The sequence below is a fragment of the Lactuca saligna genome, chromosome 6 (assembly GCF_052625555.1).
Source record: "Lactuca saligna cultivar CGN05327 chromosome 6, ASM5262555v1, whole genome shotgun sequence".
NCBI classification, from domain to species: Eukaryota; Viridiplantae; Streptophyta; class Magnoliopsida; order Asterales; family Asteraceae; genus Lactuca; species Lactuca saligna.
This window is the reverse complement of record NC_136422.1, coordinates 66,869,601-66,890,537: the sequence shown is the minus strand read 5'-3', so window position 1 is coordinate 66,890,537 and position 20,937 is coordinate 66,869,601. Positions and strand designations below refer to the sequence as shown.

The 20,937-nt window shown below is 34.6% G+C and overlaps 1 protein-coding gene across 1 annotated transcript; it reads right to left on the bottom strand.

Annotated features, from left to right (window-relative positions):
* Nucleotides 1-295: 295 nt before the first annotated feature.
* Nucleotides 296-2,589, bottom strand: LOC145000431 (F-box protein CPR1-like). Its single transcript, XM_078959659.1, has 2 exons — nt 642-2,589; nt 296-475 (listed from the first exon to the last, which is right to left on the bottom strand). The coding sequence occupies exons 1-2, from the start codon at nt 1,767-1,769 to the stop codon at nt 428-430; spliced, it is 1,176 nt and encodes a 391-aa protein (XP_078815785.1). The 5' UTR covers nt 1,770-2,589; the 3' UTR covers nt 296-427.
* Between the last annotated feature and the right edge of the window lie 18,348 nt (nt 2,590-20,937).

Below are 20,937 nucleotides of genomic sequence, written 5' to 3'. Positions count from 1 at the left end.
CAGCTACTGCTGAGGAGGTGCAATGTTATATAAAGAGGAAGATGTTATTTAGGCAAACCATTTCAATCATATAAAGCACACAAAAGTAGAAGTACAAGGAGGAACCTAGAAGAATCATACCAAAGACAAGCATCAATTATAGCAATATGTTAGGAAGAAATACTGAAATCTAAATGAAAACATATATGCGTTAATGAGAAACTCACATTTTTTTTCTTTTTGAAAACTGGCCAACTAGATACTTCAAACTAAAAGCGACAGTATTCAACACATTAACACTATCAGACACAACATATCACAAGAAAGTAACAGTTAATAACACTTATACGATCCATCAAACATAAGTTTTTAAAATCCACCAAATGCAAATTATTCAGAACCTTTAAGAAAAGATACTAAAATCCATTAGAAATTGTCTTCAACAGCCTCAAACTCTGGAACTTGGTCCTGCAACTGAAGGATCTCCCTTAAGCAACTGAGAAATCAAATGGGAAATCAGTAAAACAATAAGTATTATACTATAAGCAAAGAGTATAGTACATAAACATTAATAATAATTCAGAAGCCAGATGTATTCCTCTAGTTTGTATTATGTGATAAACGAAAGAAAACATGAAAGTCTACAGTTTGTAGAAACATACCTTACAACGTTTCTTGATATCACCTAGATGCCTCTTTTTCATTGGACTCCCATTAACATAAGGAGATACAAGAGTTTCCACATAGATAGGGGCACCAATAAAATCCCTATTCCTGAAAAGGAAAACATCACGATACCATGACTTTTTGTAACGAATGTAATGCTTCAACGTCTTCAAGGAGTGTAAAACTACTCTTCTCTCACAATCCTTTCCAACTATTCCCCAAGACTGCTTTACATTGTAGTTCGTCATCATCCATATTTTATCAATAACCTTATCATAATGAAATACACATAAACATTCATCCAAAACCCCTAAACGCATAGTTGGAAGGCTAGCATTACTAGAATCAGATTCATACTCCTCATTATCAGGTTGAGGAATTTCTTTAAATTCCTCTCCGGATAAACAAAACGAAAGAATCACTTTCTTGTTATCTTGTTTCATAACCCAGTGAAGTGCTCCATTGCATAAGATACCAATCCTACCATCAATAGAATAGCTCACATCCCCGATTACTTTCCATTCATTTGATTTCAAAGCTAATACTTGAAAACAAGTCAAGCCATCACCTTTAGTGAATCCTATCACAACCTTGAAATCATCTGCAAATGAATCATAGCCAAAACCCCAACATAACTTGGCGTCAGTGATATCATGCTCTTTTATTCTTTGTGCCTCTCTAGTTGCAGGATTGGCTACTAAAATTTCAGAAGGGGATGGAGAGATGCATATGAGGCCATGGGAAGAACCAAAAAGATGACAATCACGATGATCAAAGAATTTATCATCAAATTCATAGTGACGAGACTCATAGGGAGAAGCAATCCTTCCCATAACAATCCTCCTATCTATATAACTTTCGTTGCAATCAAGATGGTAATTAAGATTCATATGGAAGTTTACGAAACTAGTGCTAGAGATGAAAATTTTCCATGACTTACATACGCTTTTGCATTTGATTAGATCGCTCATATCCAATCTTTTCATTATTTCTTCAAGGACATCGTTGTGAAGGTTTGCCATTGAAACCCTTGTGTCGGTGACCACGAAAGGAAAGATGAGAGGGAGGTAACCGCACGGAAGTGAGATATTTATTTCTATGTAGTATTTATTAGGGACTTTCATAACCAACACTCATAAATACTAAACATGACACGAAGAAACTATTGCCATGATATTTTACCATAAATAGACATTGAACTTTGCAATTATGCCGTATATGATTAGTCCTTCAATACCCATAAGATCATCAAGATCTTCTTCGTTACGAATTACAAGTAATTCTATTTTGCTTCCTTTAATAAGTCCACTAACATCTCTTTATTACAGATAATTCGCCTTTATTTTAAAGTAAACACTGTGATCCTAGCCTTCCACCATAAAAATCCAAACTATTCGGCCCTTTAAACACCCATAAAGCATGCATCGGTAAAATGTTGGTTTTGAAATAAAATTAATGGAAAGTCATTGAAGGTGTGAACTATATTACCTTTATCAGTAGAATTACTATCTTATGAATAAGAATGCTTCACTTAATTAAACGATGTTTCACATCAAAATTGGAAGAAACTTACGTTAGCATTATGGACTTTGACCTAATTTCTTCTAGACTGAAGCCCATGGGCCTTTATCATCACCTACATATGCGGGCTAAAGATGGAAGACTTGGTCCCAAAGTTATTAGGCCAAACCAAATTTTAGAGTTGCATACTACTTATCACGAAAGGCCAAAGCATAATGTAAACCAAAGGCAAAGCTCAAGTATAGTTGCACTTTGGTGCTTGGCTTCTCTGCTAAATCTTTAGATTTCAATTCTTAACTTCATTCAAATTCAACTTCCAATTTGCGCCGCTACTTTCCCGCGGCTTCACCCCAGAAACTTCGTCCAGTAGCGTCAATGAGTTAGAAGATTTGTAAATGTGTGTGTGTGTTTGGGGGGGGGGGGGGGGGGGGGGGGGGGGGAGGGGGGGGTCATCGTAATGACAATAAGGTCGAAAAGGAAGTGCAGACAACATAAACTCAACAACTTATTCTTCCTTTACATTTATTTCCATAAGAACTTAGAGAAATCTCCCAACCCAATAATGCCATATCAAGGGCGGTCCAAAAGTATTTTGGGCTAGAGGCGAAAGGGAAGAAAAGACACCTCAAAGAAAATAATAGACAAATCATTACAAAAATTCACTAAAATTTAGCTTATTACAAGCAAAAGTATCAATAATAGTATCATAGATACAAATAGGCACACTATTTACAAAAATCAAGTAATTAAAGAAAATTAGTTCTTCTAGCTTTTGTTTGTATACAAATTCATTAATAATGGTATCAAGATCAATCTTGTCTATTAATTTCTAATATATCTTTCTCTATAATAAGACAGCCAAACTATTCAGCATTTCCTATGACATCCATGACGTTAAGTAATTTTTTAATAACTTCAACTTTGAGAACTTCTCTCTGTGAATGCCATATTGAAAAGAACATTTATAAAATTCTATATGCATTGAGAAATTCAAATTCTTTTCTTGACCATAGAAATTATTATCTTGTTCATTCAAATTATCATGTTATTTTGACATAGAAGAACAAAATTTTTTAATATACCTATCCATAGATCCTTTTTGAGATTGTATTAAATTTTCAACAACTTAGTGTTTTTTCCTCTTTCTGCTTCAGAATAAATGATTTTTCAGGAAACATCGCAATATTATGATTTTTGAAAACTATTAACAAAAATAAGTAGCAATAAAATTATTAAAAAAAAAAACAACAACAACAACAACTTACAAGTGAAAAGCCAGAATAGTTGAACCTGAAGTAATGGAGCTCGACTATAAATGGTGCTTGGAATAACTCTACGGATAGATTTTCAACTTATCATTATTTCCTTCGAACCTCTTTCTTCTTCTTTTTCATCACAAGTTAAGTAATGCATAGAATCAAGATTATCTGAAATCGAAGGAATACGCTCTTCCCTAGATTTTTGTTTCAAAATCTTATGTAATATATCACCGAAGCTTTGAAACAAATAAATAACTCGTGAACTATTTGATATTTTTGTGATTAAATGTAATATTAAATTGATGAAGAACCCTTGCCACTGATGCCTTTAAAATTAGATTTTGAAATTGTAATCTTCTTATTAATGCTTTTGAATTAGGAGGGTTTTAGGTTCTTGGTTTAGTGGATTAGGGTTTTTTGTGGACTGGTTTGATGATATTTACTTTTACCTTCAACCCCCCAATTCAAACATTCTTAAGATTCTTGATAATTCTAAAAAACCTCAAATCCCCAATTGGTTTTATGATCTTGATTTTGTCAAGTTGATGAGAAACAGTAACGTGGTGGAAAGGTACTAACAGTAAAGATCATCAAACCAATCCACAAAACCCCCGATCAACGAAACCAATCCGCAAAACCCCAAAAGTATTAGTAGATAACGTCAATTCTGTCGACAAAATAAGCAATGATAAAGATGTACGTTTAAGCAAATAAAATAATCAGAGCAAACAATATCTTATTCCATCTCAAGGATGACAAAATCGAAAGATCATGTTTCTCAATCGAATTCTAAAGGCATCAGTGACAAAATGTAAGAGTTCATCAATTTAATACTATATTTAATTAAAACAATTCCAATCAGTTCACGAGTTATTTATTTGTAATCGTTTCAAAATTTTCAATGCAACGAAGAGGATTGCAAAACAAAAGGTTAAGGAAGAGCCTACTCCTTGGACTTAGGATAATTTTGATTCTATGAATTACTTGAATTGTGATGAATTTCTTTTTAAAGAAAGTGACAAGGAAATACTAGATAAATTGAAATCTTTAGGAACAGATTTTTGCTGCTGTTGAATATGGTAAGTCTTATGATGTTTCCTTTTATCCTGTTCCCAAAATTCTTGATGTACTAAATTATATTTCTCTATATCAGAAAAACAATAGTAACTCATGAATGAAAAAAAAAATCAAATTCAAAACAACAACTAGATTCTCAAAAGTCAAGACAACAGCCAAAAATTCCAGATTCCAAACAAAAACCATAAAAACAGACACTGATTTTGAAACGGGATTCAAAATCCAAACAAAAATCAGAAAATCATTTCAAAAGGAAATCAGATTCCAAACCGAAATCTAAATTCTGAGTTCTAACAAAAATCAGGAAAAACCAGATTCCAAGAGTAAACCAAAAAAAAAAAAAAAAAAACAGCCTGTGATTTTTACAAACTAAAACAAGCAAAAATCAGATAATGAGAGAAGGAGAGAATCGAATTTGAGTTACCGAATAGAAACTAAGATGTGGATGTTTCTTACAATCTATGATTCAAGAAGACCAGAAAACTTTCTGAACGTTGGGATGGTTTAGTTGAACGTTGAGGAAGACGACCATAAAGCGTTCGACCTTTGTGACTTGTGAATACAAAGTCTTCCATCAACGATTGCGGCATAGTAGGCGTAGAGGGAAATAATTTTTGATAAGCGCGTAGATATCACGAAGAGGGAGGAAACCTGCTTAGTGCGGCATCGAGAAACACTATATCTATTTGGGCTCGTATTTTGAGTTTGGACCCCTCGAAAATAGGGGCTAAGATCAGTTGACGACTGGGCCGGGACTGTGCAAGATATAAATCCGGTTGTGTTCAACGCCCAACTAAAGAATACTAGATTATGGCCCGCATGCAGCGGGGAACGAATAAATAAAATATAAATGTATATAGATATTGCAGAATAATTATAAGAAAATTAGGATTATTGATATTATTGAAATGTGTAGAAAATATACTGAAGTTGGTAAATATATGTAGTCATTGAAGGACCTCTTCGTAGACAGTATTTTTTGTTTTATTAGTTGAATGACTTTGTTCATCACAATGTACATTTAAACATTTTTTACTTGTGACATGGGAAATAGCTACATATAGCTAACCATGGGCGAAAACGAGTCAACGCAAATATAATCCAATATTTGACAATATACTTTCAAAATACATTGTTATTTCAAAAAATAGCAACTTATTTATGTTTCTTCTAAATGAACCACATTAACCCCCCCCCCCCCCCCCCCCCCCCCCACACACACACACAATATTAAATATAAAGAAACTCTAACAAATAAATAAATAAGTAGTTATGTTTGCTCGATTTAGATATTGCCCCTGACTCATTGAAAATGTTAAAAATACATAATTGGCACACAACTTACTTGTTATTATGAGACGAACTAAACAATTTAAACACATGATAATGTCTTTTTTTATGATAATGATAAAATAATGGAAAAATGAATGTTACTTCAAGACATTTGTGGACGTTTGAGTAAGGTCTATGGTATTAACGAGTAAGTATTTATATCTTTTACATATAGCTATTAAATGGTTATTCAATATAAATTAAAAGTTCATTGCTATTTCTTGCAGATTTAGAAGTATGTTTCGGCCATTTTTGAATCAGATAAAAAACATATAGGTTCTTTTAGTATTACTGCAATCCTATTTTCATATAATTTTTTTTTTTTTTTTTGCATTAGACCAAAGTTGATGTTTTTTTAGCATTATTATCATCCTATATTATAAATTCTTGATAGTTTTGAAAAGTTCGTTGCAATTTCTCATTTCTTTTTGAAAGTTCGTTGTTATTTCTTGTTTCTTTTATAAATAGCTTTTAGACTATTTTTTTATATCAGACCAAATTTGAAGGTTAGTTTTGCATTATTACCATCGTATATGCTCAATTTCATTTTTATTATTTGAATATACTTTTTGTAGTTCAAAACCGATACAAATATAAAAATACTGACTATATATTAACCGACTCTCTATAATGTATAATTAAAAATCAACACTATAATCATAATGTATTGATGTTAGTTAAAATGCAATTTATTTGGGGATGATGTCAGTTTTGGTTATTTATTTGGATGGTATAATATATATTCTACATTACAAGTGCTTATCTATTGAATTTAAGATTTATTACTTTAAAGTTTTATTTTGGCTTGATCTAGTCATGATCATCCTATATTTAATACTTCGCACTTCTTGCACCTTTAATGACTTGCATAAATCAAGATTTAAATTTATTTTAAAAGAAATATAGACAAGAAACTATTGAGTTAGTATTAAACTCAATGCATACGCTAAAAGAGACATGAGACCTAAGTTGGACCGCTTTCTGCAAAATAATTTAAGAACCGAAGAAAACCTGATTGCCCAAATATCTAATATCATGTTATATGTCGACAAAATTGAAATTTTTAGCCAAAACTCAGTTACATGGCATCAAAGTTGAAAAATGATCCTTTAAAGTTAGATGAGGGTATTAGTTTAAAAAATCATTGTAATTCAGCCAACAATTTAAGATATTATATACAATCATAAACAGTAATCAGGTTGAGATAATCAAACAAACAAAAATAGTAGCGGCTCATGATCTGATCAATGTTTAAATTAAATTACTGATTTACACTTCTAATGAACATTATATATACTAAATTAATGATTTACCCTTCGGATAAAAATGGAAGTATCATACTAAACGAATACGCAAAAAAATTGATTACCATGAATAGGAAAATGGGTAGGGTGCATTTGTCATTCTATCAAAATACTTTGCTATGTTGTGTTTTAACTGGTTTCTATCAAAGTACAATTTTTTTTCTGGATTAAAGGTATGTAATGTCTTTTCCTATTTATTTGAAAATATAAAAAAGCGAAAGAAGGTACTGACCTTCTTGTGCACAACAACGAAGTTTTGAAACGGAGAATGATGATCAAAGTTATAAGCAATAAGAATGATGGTTTGCTAATATAAATAGATTTATATTAATGGTTGATATTTAATGCCTTAATTGAAATGGTTTTAGGAATATGTTTTTAAAGTTGACCATTTTAAAATCTTTATAAACGAAAATTCAAGATATAAAACATTGGAAGTTTTTATATGGATTAAATACATTCCATTTCAATGGATTAAAGTTAATTTTGTTTGACAATTGGAAAACTTTTATTGGAATTAAATACATTCCATTTAGGGAAAACATAAGATTGAAATACAATCAATGACCCAAATAGTTTAAAATGATATCATAATATTTTTGTTTTAATATATATATATATATATATATATATATATATATACATATATATATATATATAACATAATTATTGATATGCTTAATTAATGAGGTTTTTTTTAAGAAAAAACTAAACAAGTTTGAATTTTGAAGCTAAAAATTATAAATAAGTGAGTTAAACTATGAACAATATTAATTAGGATTAATGATGACATAGATTTTCAAAAGATGTCTTGAAGGTGATGCTTGCTTCATTTATTAGAGATTTGTGTGAAACCAAAACAGAGATGTGATAATCGGAGATGTAAGGAAAAGGCAATACACAAATTCTAAGTATACATGAGAAAAAAAGAACCCACTTTATGGTGTTACATTATGTTATGAACACACAAAACATCAACTAAAGCACAACCATTGACATGAGGACAAAGAGGATTAGAGAATTATGGTTTAAGAGAAAAAAATAGAGGAAAAAGATGGGCGACTATTCATCTTTTTGGCCTGATTTATGGAGAAATTGATAAGTCATATATAAATAGAATGATATGCTTTAATTGATATCATAATTGCTGATTTTAAAGATTCTATAATTAAATGTAATTACACTCGAATTGTGAATTATATTTTAGAAAGTATGAATAGATTCTTAAAGATTCTATAATTAAATGTAATTGTGTTTCAAATATAATTTCTAAATTTAAAGATTTTATAATTAAATGTATGAATTCTATTTGGAGAAGATGATGTCATCAATTTGATCTAAGGGTGAAAATCATATGATTGAAATACAATCAAGGGTCATGATTGTTTCATTAGTGAATTAAGGGTTACCTTTTAATAATATTTAGAGATTGGTAATTGAACCTACAATTTACCCTAATTTTTATGTGTTTTTGTTGTGTATTAAGATGGAGAACTGAATTACAAAGTTTAAAATGGAGATGGTCAATCTAACATTAAAAAAACAGGGGTGGAACATATATTTTACAGGGTAGAGGAGGGAAAATACTATTATATATATATATATATATATATATATATATATATATATATACACACACACACACACACACACTACAAGATAAACACAAAAGTTTAGAAAATGAAAGGATGAAAGTGATATTTTATAAAGTTGAAAGTGGAGAGGTAAAAGTGATATTTTCAAAAGTAAAGGGATGGAAAATATCATTTTACAAAATAGAAGGGTTAAAAGTGGTGGATTATATAAAGTTGAGGGATTTCAATTGTATTTCACGCATTAACTAATTGTTTTTAAAATAGAGCGGATGGAAAATACATCTTGCAAAGTAGAAGCAGGAATATCGTATTATATATACTACGAGATAAAGAAAAATGTTTAGAAAACAAAGGATGAAAGTGATATTTTACAAAGTGGAAAGTGAAGGCGGTGAAAACGATATTTTTAAAAGTGAAGGGACAGAAAATATTATTTTACAAAACAAAAAAGGGTTACAAGTGACGGATTATATAAAGTTGAGGGATTGAAATTGCACTTCATGCATTGACTTTTATATATATATATATATATATATATATATATATATATATATATATATATATATATATATATATATATATATATATATATATATATATAGGTTCAGGTTCATTTGAGACGATGCTAATTTTGTGAGACCGTGAAACCAAATCTAAAAATAATTTTAAAATGAAAAATAAATGGAAAAATCCAAAAATTCTTTTTTTAAATATTATTTTCGGAACTTGAATTAAGTAAAAAAAAATTAAAAATTTAAAAAAATTAAAAAAATTTTTAAAAAAAATAAAAAAAATCCCGTTTTTTTTTGAAAAAATACGTGAAATATTTTAAATAGAATATTATACTGACATATTCTAAAAAATAATTTTAAAATGCAAAACAAATAGAAAATTCTAAAAATTATGTTTTTAAATATTATTTTCGGAATTTGAATTAACTAAAAAAAATTAAAAAAAATACTATTTTTTTTTAAAAATACGTGAAATATTCTAAATAGAATATTACACTGTACATATTCTAAAAATAATTTTCAAATGCAAAATAAATGGAAAAATCAAAAAATTCTTTTTTTAAATATTATTTTCGGAACTTGAGTTAACTAAAAAAAATTTTAAAAAAATAAAAAAATGCGTCTCACGGTCTCACAAAATTAAGCCGTTTCACATGAACCTAATATATATATATATATATATATATATATATATATATATATATATATATATATATATATATACTGTCATTAGGTGTAAGACCTATGTATTACATTGGTTAATTAAAAAAATTAAATATAGATGTCTAAATACTTAAGAACTTTGGATTTATAAGAAAATAAGAAAAATAATGAATTATTAAAATTGATTTTTTTTATCTTTTAAATTTAAATAAAAAATAAAAGAAACTAATAAGCTTTAATTTGTCAATTTTGAAATAAAAAGGTAAGTCCATTAATGAAATTGATATTTGTTTATTACTACATTTATTGTAATTATTAAATTAAAGTATTATGTGAAATTTATTAAAATAGAAAAACTCATAAAATGAGATGTGGAAAATAAATTAATTTAAAATAACTTCGAAATGTCATTTGGCAAATTGAATGAGAGTGTGACATATGACAAAACAAACATTCATTTATTAGAGTAGATGAACAAATTTTTTCTAGCATATGGATAATGAAAAACTAGCATGTAAAGTAGTAAGGGCCATGCGACTGTGAGATGAAGTATGGTGTTGTACACTTCTTAAAAGAGTCTCAAATACTACATTTCCACACAAAAGTCTATGTGCCTATGTGGTAGGTGATCATCTACAAAGTAAAAGTAAGGATAAACAAGAGAAGTAAGAGAAGACACGACACTATTTTCGGTTTTCATTTCTTTGTTAAAAATCATTTTTTATTATTCATAGACTTCTTTCAAGAGAGAAAACTAAAGAGGCTATAATTGAAAGGAAACAACATATTTATACTTGATTTTTCACACAAGATAAGGAGATTTTAAAGATTAATGGATACTATTCTAGAATATTTACATGGAAGATCCTACATAACTCTTAGTTCTAAATCATTATGAGTTATAAATCATTCTACCATAGTTCTTGATATTTGATGAAGATTCAAACCCCTTGTAGAATTTCAAATCAAGCTTATAAATTACGACTCAAACTTGACGGGCCTTTTCAATACTCTATTAAGATCTGTTACATAATTTTAATAAGTTTTCTTTAATTTGTTTAATTACATTGGCCTCTTATAATGTTATCAAAAGAACACAACATGAACACCAACATTTAAAGTGGAAACTCAAAATCAGGAAAACCCACTATGAAACGATAGTCTTATTGAAATTGTTATGTGAATGTTAAATCTTCAAGGAGAAAGTGAAGAAATAAGATATAATATGATGAATACAAATTAACATATAAATGTCTTTATATCAAGCCTTACAAAGTGTTCAAACCATACTCAAAACGCTGAAAAGAACAAGAAACATTTCTTATAAATTAGAGACTCTTAGTTTGTAACTATCTAATAGCCACATAATTAATTGTATTTTAGGATTCCACATAAAATGACAAACATGAAATGACTATGTTAATACAACACAACCTAATGTAGCAGTTCTAAAAGAAAATGACTATGTTAATGCAACACTTCTAGATTCGTTGGATATACGACATCAGCATCTTATCCTATATAATTATGTAAGTTATGGATGATTCGAAACATCTCTCTTTTCCAGAAGAATCTAATTCACTGCCCAAGTAATTTTTAGCTAAAAAGTCTCTAATCTTCACTTGTCAAAGTGAAAATTTAGTGCCACGATCAATGAATGGAATACCATTGGCGGTAGCTATGAAAATGATTTGATATAATATCTAAGTAAGACTAAGGCGAAATCGATTTATGTAACATCACAAAACAGTGATAAAACTTTTTATTTTTTAAAATCATTAATTTCGTACATCGGATGTCTCAAGATCAACCATAAAACAAAATGTCAAAATCATCAAAGTCAATATAATCAAAAGTGAGGAAACATAAGGGGGATGATGTGCCATCATGCTAGGCCCTTCTATTTCATACCAGAAGTACCTAAAACCATAACTCAAACTATAAACACAAAGCTTAGTGAGCTTCCCAAAGATACCATATACAACACATACATGAACAAATATAACACCGTGTGGCTAGGTCGTGCCTGTATCAACCTTGAGTCCATAAGGACTATGAGCCCAGATTGGCTGCATGCATATAACATACAATCATAACAACATATGTCGTATAAACACATACATCGTACATATACGGATCAGTGGGTCGGTATTGGTGTTTTCGACCCATCAGAGTGATGAAAAGACTCACCCCTCAGAAAATGATCAACTGCTACAACTATTACTAACAAAATACCAATGATGTGCACCACCTATACATACATAATAGATAAAAACCTTAACTCTTCCTCCAAACAAGGTACTTGACCAAAATTCAACTCAATTCAAAAGTTAATGGTCAAAGTCAAACAGTCAACATTGACTTTAGTCAAGCGCCACATCGTGTCCACCTTTGGCCACGTTGTGGCCCTCCAGTAATCAATTCATCACAATTTTCCCCACACTACACCATGGTGACCTATTGTCATGTCATGGACATTAGGTTTTTAGTAGCTTAATGGGTTAAGTTGTTTTCTTCAATCCAAAACAAGATCTAAAAGGACAAAGTTTCTAGATTTACCCAATAAAACCACCTAAAAGGTCAAAATCTCAAACCCTAGGCCTTAAATAGACTAAATAAGACATGACTTTCCCCATTAAGCACTTATTCCAAAAAGTCCAAAGCTCGTTTACTCTAGAACAGTTTCTAGTTTCAAAACCAACATAAAAGTTGGTACTTTATAGACATGCATGTCCAATGCATGACTTGAAGCCATAATAAGTCAAAATAAGGGTTTTTTTTCATGGAAATCTCATGCATGGCTCAAAAGCTAACTAGAATCCAGATCCAAACCAACAATCATGTCAAACGTCCTAGAGATTCATAAATTTGGAAGCTTTATGAGATATCGTTACTCCAACCCCTAAGAACATGAAGATTTAGGGACAAAACATAAGATCTAGCAACGTAACATGATAAAAATCAAGTCTTGAACACTTATAAAGGTCCAAAAGAGTGATGATCAAGGTACAAGGACTAACTTGTTGAATCTTAGCTCACTTCTTTATCTTTCTTCCTTCAAATGCTTCAATGAATACCAAAAAGGGCACAAAATAAGGAAGGTAGGGTTTTAGGGTTTCTCAGATCTCAAAGAGGTTGATGGAGGTTGAGGGTGAGAAAACCCTAGCCTCCTCATTCCTTTAAACAGGGGGCAAAACCCGGAAAATAGGGTTTTACACTTGCTAGCTGCCACACTATGGCCTATGTTTCCATGACGTCGCGACTTAAATGAAATATGCGAACTAATCTCAACTTCCATGTCATGGAGCCTCCCCAGCATGTCATGGAAAACCTTTAAAATGCCAAAATTGAAATTACAAAGTACCTTGGGACCCGGGTGTTACAAGTCCACCCCACTAGAATCAGACTTCATCCTCAAAGTCTGACTCCACAAATAACTTAGGAAAATGCTCTCTCATCTCATCCTCCAGCTCCGACATCCACTTAGAACCCTTTTGGTTCTGCTACTGCACCTTCACTCGGTTCACGACTTTGTTGCGCATCCAACTTTATGGTGTTAAGGGCTCCATGAATTCATTAAGCCCATCTTATGGCTTCTTTTAAGCATTTGAGCTTCTTTTACACATGCTAGAAGGTAAAGTTGGAAACTTTACATGGTCTTTCAACTTTTAGGGTCAGATCTACAACTTGGGGTTATACCTTTGGCGATTTAGTGCTCAATGGTTAAATCTTTACCCTTTTAAGCTTATGGTTTGGTTTTTGAACCCATTTTGGTGGTTCTTAGGTGTAAAGTTTGAAACTTTACCCTTCTTGAGGCCATTTCAGTTAAGATCTGAGTCATGAATCTCTTAGTTTCATTATGGTCGGTTTAATGGATTAAGATGTTGAATTTCTGGTGAACTCGGCAAGTTTATGGAGGAACTCAGTGAGTTGGATCGGTTTCTCTTGACTTTGCAGTCTTATGGGTAAACTCGGCGAGTTGAATCAACTCGAAGTGTTGACTTTGACTTTGGTGGTTCCTATAAATTTTTGTGTTGAACTTAAGAAAATCTTTTATATTTAGGGGTTGAGTAGAGTCGATATTCAGAGCTCGGATCCGTTCGACTAACTTTCCATATTCGAGGTAAGTTTCCTTACCAGGTTTAGCGGGTCGAAGGTACCAAGGTCGGCCCATGTTTATATGATGTTGCTAGTATGCTAATTGTCTTTGTGTCTCTTGCATGTGCTTGCCTTTATATGTTTTCTAATCTAAGGCCCAATGTCGGGCAAGGCCTAATGGGTATTTGTATGCTATATATATGTTGATTATTGCTTGTGTATATGTCTATTTTGATATATGTTATTGTATGTTGGGTGGGGCATGGTTTACCGAGCTCAGCTCGATGTCGGCCGGGGCCTGATGATGGGTAGGGCCCGCTATATGTTCATTGTGTGATTGATATGTGGTATTCTAGGGGAACTCACTAAGCTTTGTGCTTAAGTTTTTTAGTTTCTATTTCAGGTAATTTCGGTTGTAAAGGGAAGAGCTCGAGATGACTGCATTGCACACACCATTTAGATTCTGCTATGATGTTTTACTATGATTTATGACAAATTAATATATTGGTTTTATTCGGATGTTTGGATTTTATGGAAAGAAACACTATTTACTTATCATTAAGTAAAAAAATTTGGGACCATATTTTTGGATGTTACAAGTTGGTATCAGAGCCTTGGTTTGAGGGATTCGGGCACACTCTCAGGTGTGGTTGAACTCAAACTAAGGATTTGGTAGAAATTTTCAAAAGAAAAACACTTTTATAAAAATAATTTCTAATAGAGAAGAGGGTTTGGTGTGTGCAATCACCGAGCTCAAGTGAGTTGTCCCAAAATACCCATACATGTTTTATATATGGATTGCGAATTGTGAATCACATGCTAGATTAAGGCTAAGGATCTAGGAGACAAGTCTTTGTATGCTTGTTATATGAGCTTATAGATTTTGATGCTAGTACTGATCAGTTAGTGATAGGATGGCCCTGATTAGGTTATGCTCAGTTCTATTTACTTGATGTTCGAAGGCTGCTTGCTTTGTGCTTTTAGGGGTTCTTGATAATCTCATCTAGTTAGTAAGCGAAAATGCTAAGTTACAGATTATGAAAACTAAATAATTTCAGAAGGTTGGGTTTAGATCAATTGTGCAACTCTTGTTTGAGTCCAACTGTTGTAGGGAGAGACCTCTCATTTGAAGAATTATCTAGTCCATGTAATATGTAATTGTACTCGTAAGCTAATTAGAGAAGGTTAACATGAGTTCCTTCTGCAGCTGATGGACAATAGTGGTGTGGACTCTGACCTATGAGAACCTAGGATGATATTTAGTGTCGGGAGCCCTAGCTGCGAGGGATCTATTGGTTATAAAGTAACTTGGCTAAGTGAAGGCACTTCTTGATGAAAGTACAGATAGATGTGGAAGGTAATATGGTCCTGTACTACTAGAAGCAGAGGATCCGTACTCGATCCAAGGACGACTGTAATTTAGCCAGGGAGCTTGTGTAGTTATGATTCCCCCAATATGCATATTGATGCTTAATTTGAGAGTTTTATGGTCTATTTTTAGTATGGTGGTATTGCGAGGCAGGCCAGTGGGCAGTTCTGGTGTCAGGGAGGGTTCAAGCTCAGGTTCTGGAGTCAGGCAACTTTATGACAAAATGAGGGAGTTCATCTCGTCTGAGATCAAGCGCAACATCCTTGATCAGACTCCTATGATTTTTGGTTTGGTCAAGGAGGGTATTCTGGAGATTATTGATGAGATTTTAAGCGCCTTTCGCGTTGAGATTATGGCTTTCATCGGGAAGCGCTCTCTGAATCTTAGGGAGTTTTGGGCATGTGGAGCGGCAGACTATCATGGGATAAGGGATCCCATTGCGAGCAGCAGGTGGTTGGTAGATGTTGCCTACGCTTTCGTACCAGCCGTTGTCTCGAGGGGGACAAGGTCAGACTAGATTCTTGCCTCATGAAGGACATGAATCATGATTAGTAAGAGGAGGTAGGGCATGTTGTTGAAGGTGATGCTATTGATTCGATGAATTGGAGTGATTTATCGACCAGGTTCTGAGCCGAGTTTGCACTGGTGTTCGAGGTGTTGCAGCTGGCGTGAGAGTTTTAGGATCTCCGTCAGACTACTAAGACAGTGCCTGAGATCACCTATATGTTCAGGGAGAGGGCCCTTCTAGTTCTGCAGTATCTGGCGAACAAGAAAATGAAGAAGGCCTGGTACCATGAGATATTAAGGAGCGACATTTGGCAGTTTGTTAGCCAATCCAGCTATAAGATGCTAGACGATATGATAGTGAGGGTTAGGGAGAGAGAGATTGACTTGGAGATGGAGAGAAGGAAGAAGCCAAATTCTGCTGCGAGTGTTAAGGGTTTGGGTAAGAGGCCCAAGGTATTTGATTCTAGACCGAGAGGTCAGCATGGCCGTAGTCGCTATGGTAAGTGCGGCAAGTTGCATGAGGGGATGTGTAGAGGGGTGGGTTCTAGCTACTTGAACTGCGGCCAGACTGGTCACATCAACAAAGGTTGTATTGCTACCACCCCCATCACTCTGGTATCTTATCTGATTTTCTTTCAGTACAATTAGAGGGGTCACAAGAAGGCCCATTTTCTGAGTTTGGCTATGGAAGGACCGGTGTCAGCACCTGCTCCCGCGACATTGAGGATTACTAATGGCCGTCAGGGCCGAGGAGATGCACTAGCAGCGAAGAGTAGGACGTTCTAGTTGACGGTAGAGGAAGAGCGAGTAGCTCCCGGTGTGGTGATGGGTGTGTATCTTCTCCTGATCTCTTTATTTATATTGAATTGTTGCTTATCTTTATGTTTCATTTTAGGATCATTCCTCGTGAACGATATCTCTGCCTTGGTATTATTTGATTCAGGGGCTACCTGATCTTTTGTATCTCTTGATCTTAGCAAGAGATTTGCTAGAGCTCCAGGGGAGCTAGATCATCCTCTTGATGTGGAGATTACTGATGATAGGTCTATTCGGGTTGCAAGGGTTCATCGAGGGTGTACCCTTTATTTATTCAACGAGCAGTATCCGAAGGATCCGGTTCCCATTCCTTTGCGTGGGAACAAGGTTATCATGGGCATGGATTGGTTGAGCATCGATTGGGCAGTGATCAACTGTAAGCACCAGTTGGTTCGGGTTCGGTCCCCAAGTGGGGGAGAGTTGGTAATCCAAGGTGAGAGAATGCAATGTGGGTCGGTTATGTGTTCTGCAGCGAGGGCCAGGCGCTACCTTCATCAGGGTTGTGTAGGTTTCATCGCATATGTCATGGATACCAGGTAAGGGGTAAGGCGATCATGGACGATGTGTCGATTGTGCGTGAGTACCCGTATGTATTCCCGGAGGATTTTACTGGCGTACCTCCAGAGAGATAGGAGGAGTTTAGGATCCATTTGATTCTAGGTGCGACTCTGATAGCCAAGGAACCATATCGGTTGGCTCCTCCCGAGATGTAGGAGTTATCTACATGGCTGCATGAGCTTGTAGATAAAGGATTAATTAGACTGGTCAGTTTGCCTTGGGAAGCCCCGATTCTGTTTGTGAAGAAGAAGGACAAATCCCATCGGATGTGTATCGACTACTGGGAGTTGAATAAGGTAACAGGGAAGAACCGCTATCCCCTCCCGCTGATTGATGATCTTTTCAACCAGCTTCAGGGTGCCTCTTGGTTCTCCAAGACTGATCTACAATCGGGTTATCATTAGATGCAAGTCGAGGAAGAGGATGTGCAGAAGACAGCTTTCCAGACTCGCTATGGCCATTATGAGTTTGTGGTGATGTAATTTGGGCTCACCAATGCTCTTGTCACGTTCATGGATCCCATGAACTGCGTTTGTAGACCGATGCTGCATCGGTCTGTGATAGTCTTCATTGATGTAACGACGTAAATTTTCAAACCAAAATTTTCATTTTAAAACCACATAATTCTCATAACATATCTCACAAAAACCCCGCTTATTTAATTTACAAAATGCAACTCCATAAATGTTTGATTAATAATCTAGGATCCTCAAAACATAACTTTTTCTCTGGTGTGTACAATCGAAGCGGCGCCTTTCTGCAATCCTGAGAAGTACCTGAAACACATATCACATAACACAGTAAGCACGAAGCTTGGTGAACTCCCCAAAATACCACACATATATCATTAGCCTCTCATGGCTAAACACATGTAAGACCCTCCAGTCAATGTGTCTCAGTGGGACCCTTCGGTCCCAAAACTTAGTAAGCTCAGAATAATACACAACATAAATCACAAAGACATAATGTAGGATATCACAATACTCGATATAAGCATATAAGACCCTCCAATCACATAAAGGTTACCATACTAGGTAAGTATAGTGAGAAGACTCACCTCAGATGATGAACAGCTCCTAGAGATGCTTCTACTGCACACCAGCCTCTAACACTAGAATAAGATTCATAATTACCCAATTAAGATCTAAGTCCAAACCCTCACTCTTTAGGTCTAAAGGTAGTCCACTAACTAGCCCATCATTAACCTAAAAGTCATTGGACTCACCAAAGGCCAATAATGAATGGGCTCTCCCGAGTCCCAACCCTCAAGTCCAAGTGGCTAAGCCAATTCAAGGGCCCAAGGCACACACACACACACACACACACACACACACACACACATATATATATATATATATATATATATATATATATATATATATATATATAATCCTATGGTCCAAAACTCTAGTGCAAAAAGCCTAAACTCCAGGCCCAGCACTCAAGGCCCAAAATGAGACTTAGCCCAAAAGTCCACATTGTGGTTACGTGGGGCATACCTCCCTTGGTATGCTCAGCATACTCACGAATCCAGATTAGCCATCGGGGACACTTGGTCGATACGCAGGGCGTACTGGAATTGCGCTCAACATACTTCCCAGGTTCACTCTTTCTACTCATTTGGTCTTAATCAGTTAAGAACTTGGCTCATATCACAGATCTGGACTCCCTAATATCTCTTACTCCATAAAGTTAGTGACTTTAAGCCTTTGCAATGCTGATAAAGTCCCTAACCCAAATACACTCACTCTTTACTCCAAAAAATTCCCATATCTCATGCATGGAGATATCTTGACGACCAAGATCTTATTTTTATGACTCTAAATGACTAAAAGCATCAATAAGGACAAATATTATACTCTGGAGTTCATCAAACTCATAAAGTTCCAAGCTTGAGACATAAAACCCCAAATATGGACTCAAAACAAAGACTGGCACAACAAAGAGCAAGTTTTGAACTTGATACCTTTGGAAGATGCACCAACAAGTGTATAACTCAGATCCAAAAGCTAGATGCTCAAGCTATTCTCTTTCAAGGCTCCTTCTTCTTCTAAGTACAAACATAACAAGTCATCTCCCCACTAGATCCACATAAGAAAGCCACCAAGATTCAAACTTTAGGCTTCCTAGAGCTAGATCAATATGATTAGGGCTTGGATACACAAGCTCCAAGCCAATCAATGCTTCCTCAAGGAACTCCTTCTTCCACAATAAGCACCAAAAACTTCACTAAATCACCAAAAAGATCAAAAATCACTCTAATAGAGGCTTACGGTCGATTTCTAGGGTTTAGAGGGATGGAGACTGAAGATATTAAGGTTAGATTATGAGATAATGAGCTTAATTAGGGTCCAGGACCCTAAAATAGGGTTTAGGTCTGATTGGCGTATGCCTAGCATACGTATGGTACGCTCAGTGAACTCCGAAGAACATCTGCAGCCATCCTATTTAGTATGCCCAACATAATGCCTTCTTCACTAGTACGCCCCGTGTACGCTTTGTGTACTCCCAGTGTACTTGGCTAACCCTGAAATTACGAAACTTCCGAAGGCCATAACTTCTTCGTTATAAATCTGTTTCCGACAATCCTTATATTAACGGAAAGGTAAAGAGAAGCCCCAAACTTCAATCAACATTATTCCTCCTGAAGCCTACTCGAACTCAGATCCAAGTTCATGAAAAGCCTGCACCAGCGCCTTTAACAATACATTTGGGCTCTAAAGCACAAACCAAACTCTTTTATCACACATCCTAGCTTACCCACATCCCAAAAAGGGCGTAAAACTTTCTACTTCAAAGCCTCAAAACCTTCTCATACTCGGATTAAGGCCCATAGGCCTTAAATTAGAAAACAATCCGGAACAGGATGTTACAATTAATGATATCTTGGTCTATTCCAAGATGCAAGAGCAGCACGAGGAGCATTTGAGAGAGGTGATTGAGACATTGAGGAGGGAGTGAATTTTGGCAACGTTCTCCAAGTGCGAGTTCTGGTTGCGCAAGGTGCAGTTCATGGGGCACATTGTCAATCAGAAGGGTATTTAGATTGATCCGACCATGGTCGAGGCAGTGATGCAATAAGAGGTTCCGAGGTCTCCATCTGAGATTTGGAGTTTTCTTAATTTGGCTGGTTATTATCAAATATTCATCCAGGATTTCTCCAAGATTGTTGTACCGCTTAATCGATGGACCAAAAAGTCGGTGACATTTCATTGGGGGCCTGAGCAATAGGCAAATTTCGAGACTCTTAGATAGAGGTTGTGTGAGACAACGATTTTGACCTTGGCAAAGGGTGTGATGACTTTGTGGTCTATTGTGATACTTCGATCACAGGTTTGGGTGTAGTTCTCAAGCAATGGGGTCGCGTGATTGCATACGCTTTGAGGCAGCTGAAGCCTCAAGAGGCGAATTATACGAAACATGATTTAGAGCTGGGGGTTGTAGTTTTCGACCTCAAGATTTGGCGTCATTACCTCTATGGAGTTCGTTTTACTATATACACGGACCATAAGAGCCTGAGGTATTTGATGGATCAAACGAACCTGAATATTAGGTTGCGTCGTTGGTTGGATGTGGTGAAGGATTATGATTGTGAGATATTGTACCACCCGGGGAAGGACAATGTGGTGGCTGATGCTCTCCACCGTAAGGCTGCTGAAACTCCGATTTGTGGTATATGCT

What these genes read in the sequence shown, in the direction of transcription:
- LOC145000431 (XM_078959659.1), bottom strand. Translation starts at nt 1,769, where the DNA reads ATGAAAGTCCCTAATAAATACTACATAGAAATAAATATCTCACTTCCG. An exon ending in ATATCAAGAAACGTTGTAAG is followed by an intron (nt 476 to 641) that starts GTATGTTTCTAC and finishes TTGATTTCTCAG; the next exon opens with TTGCTTAAGGGAGATCCTTC.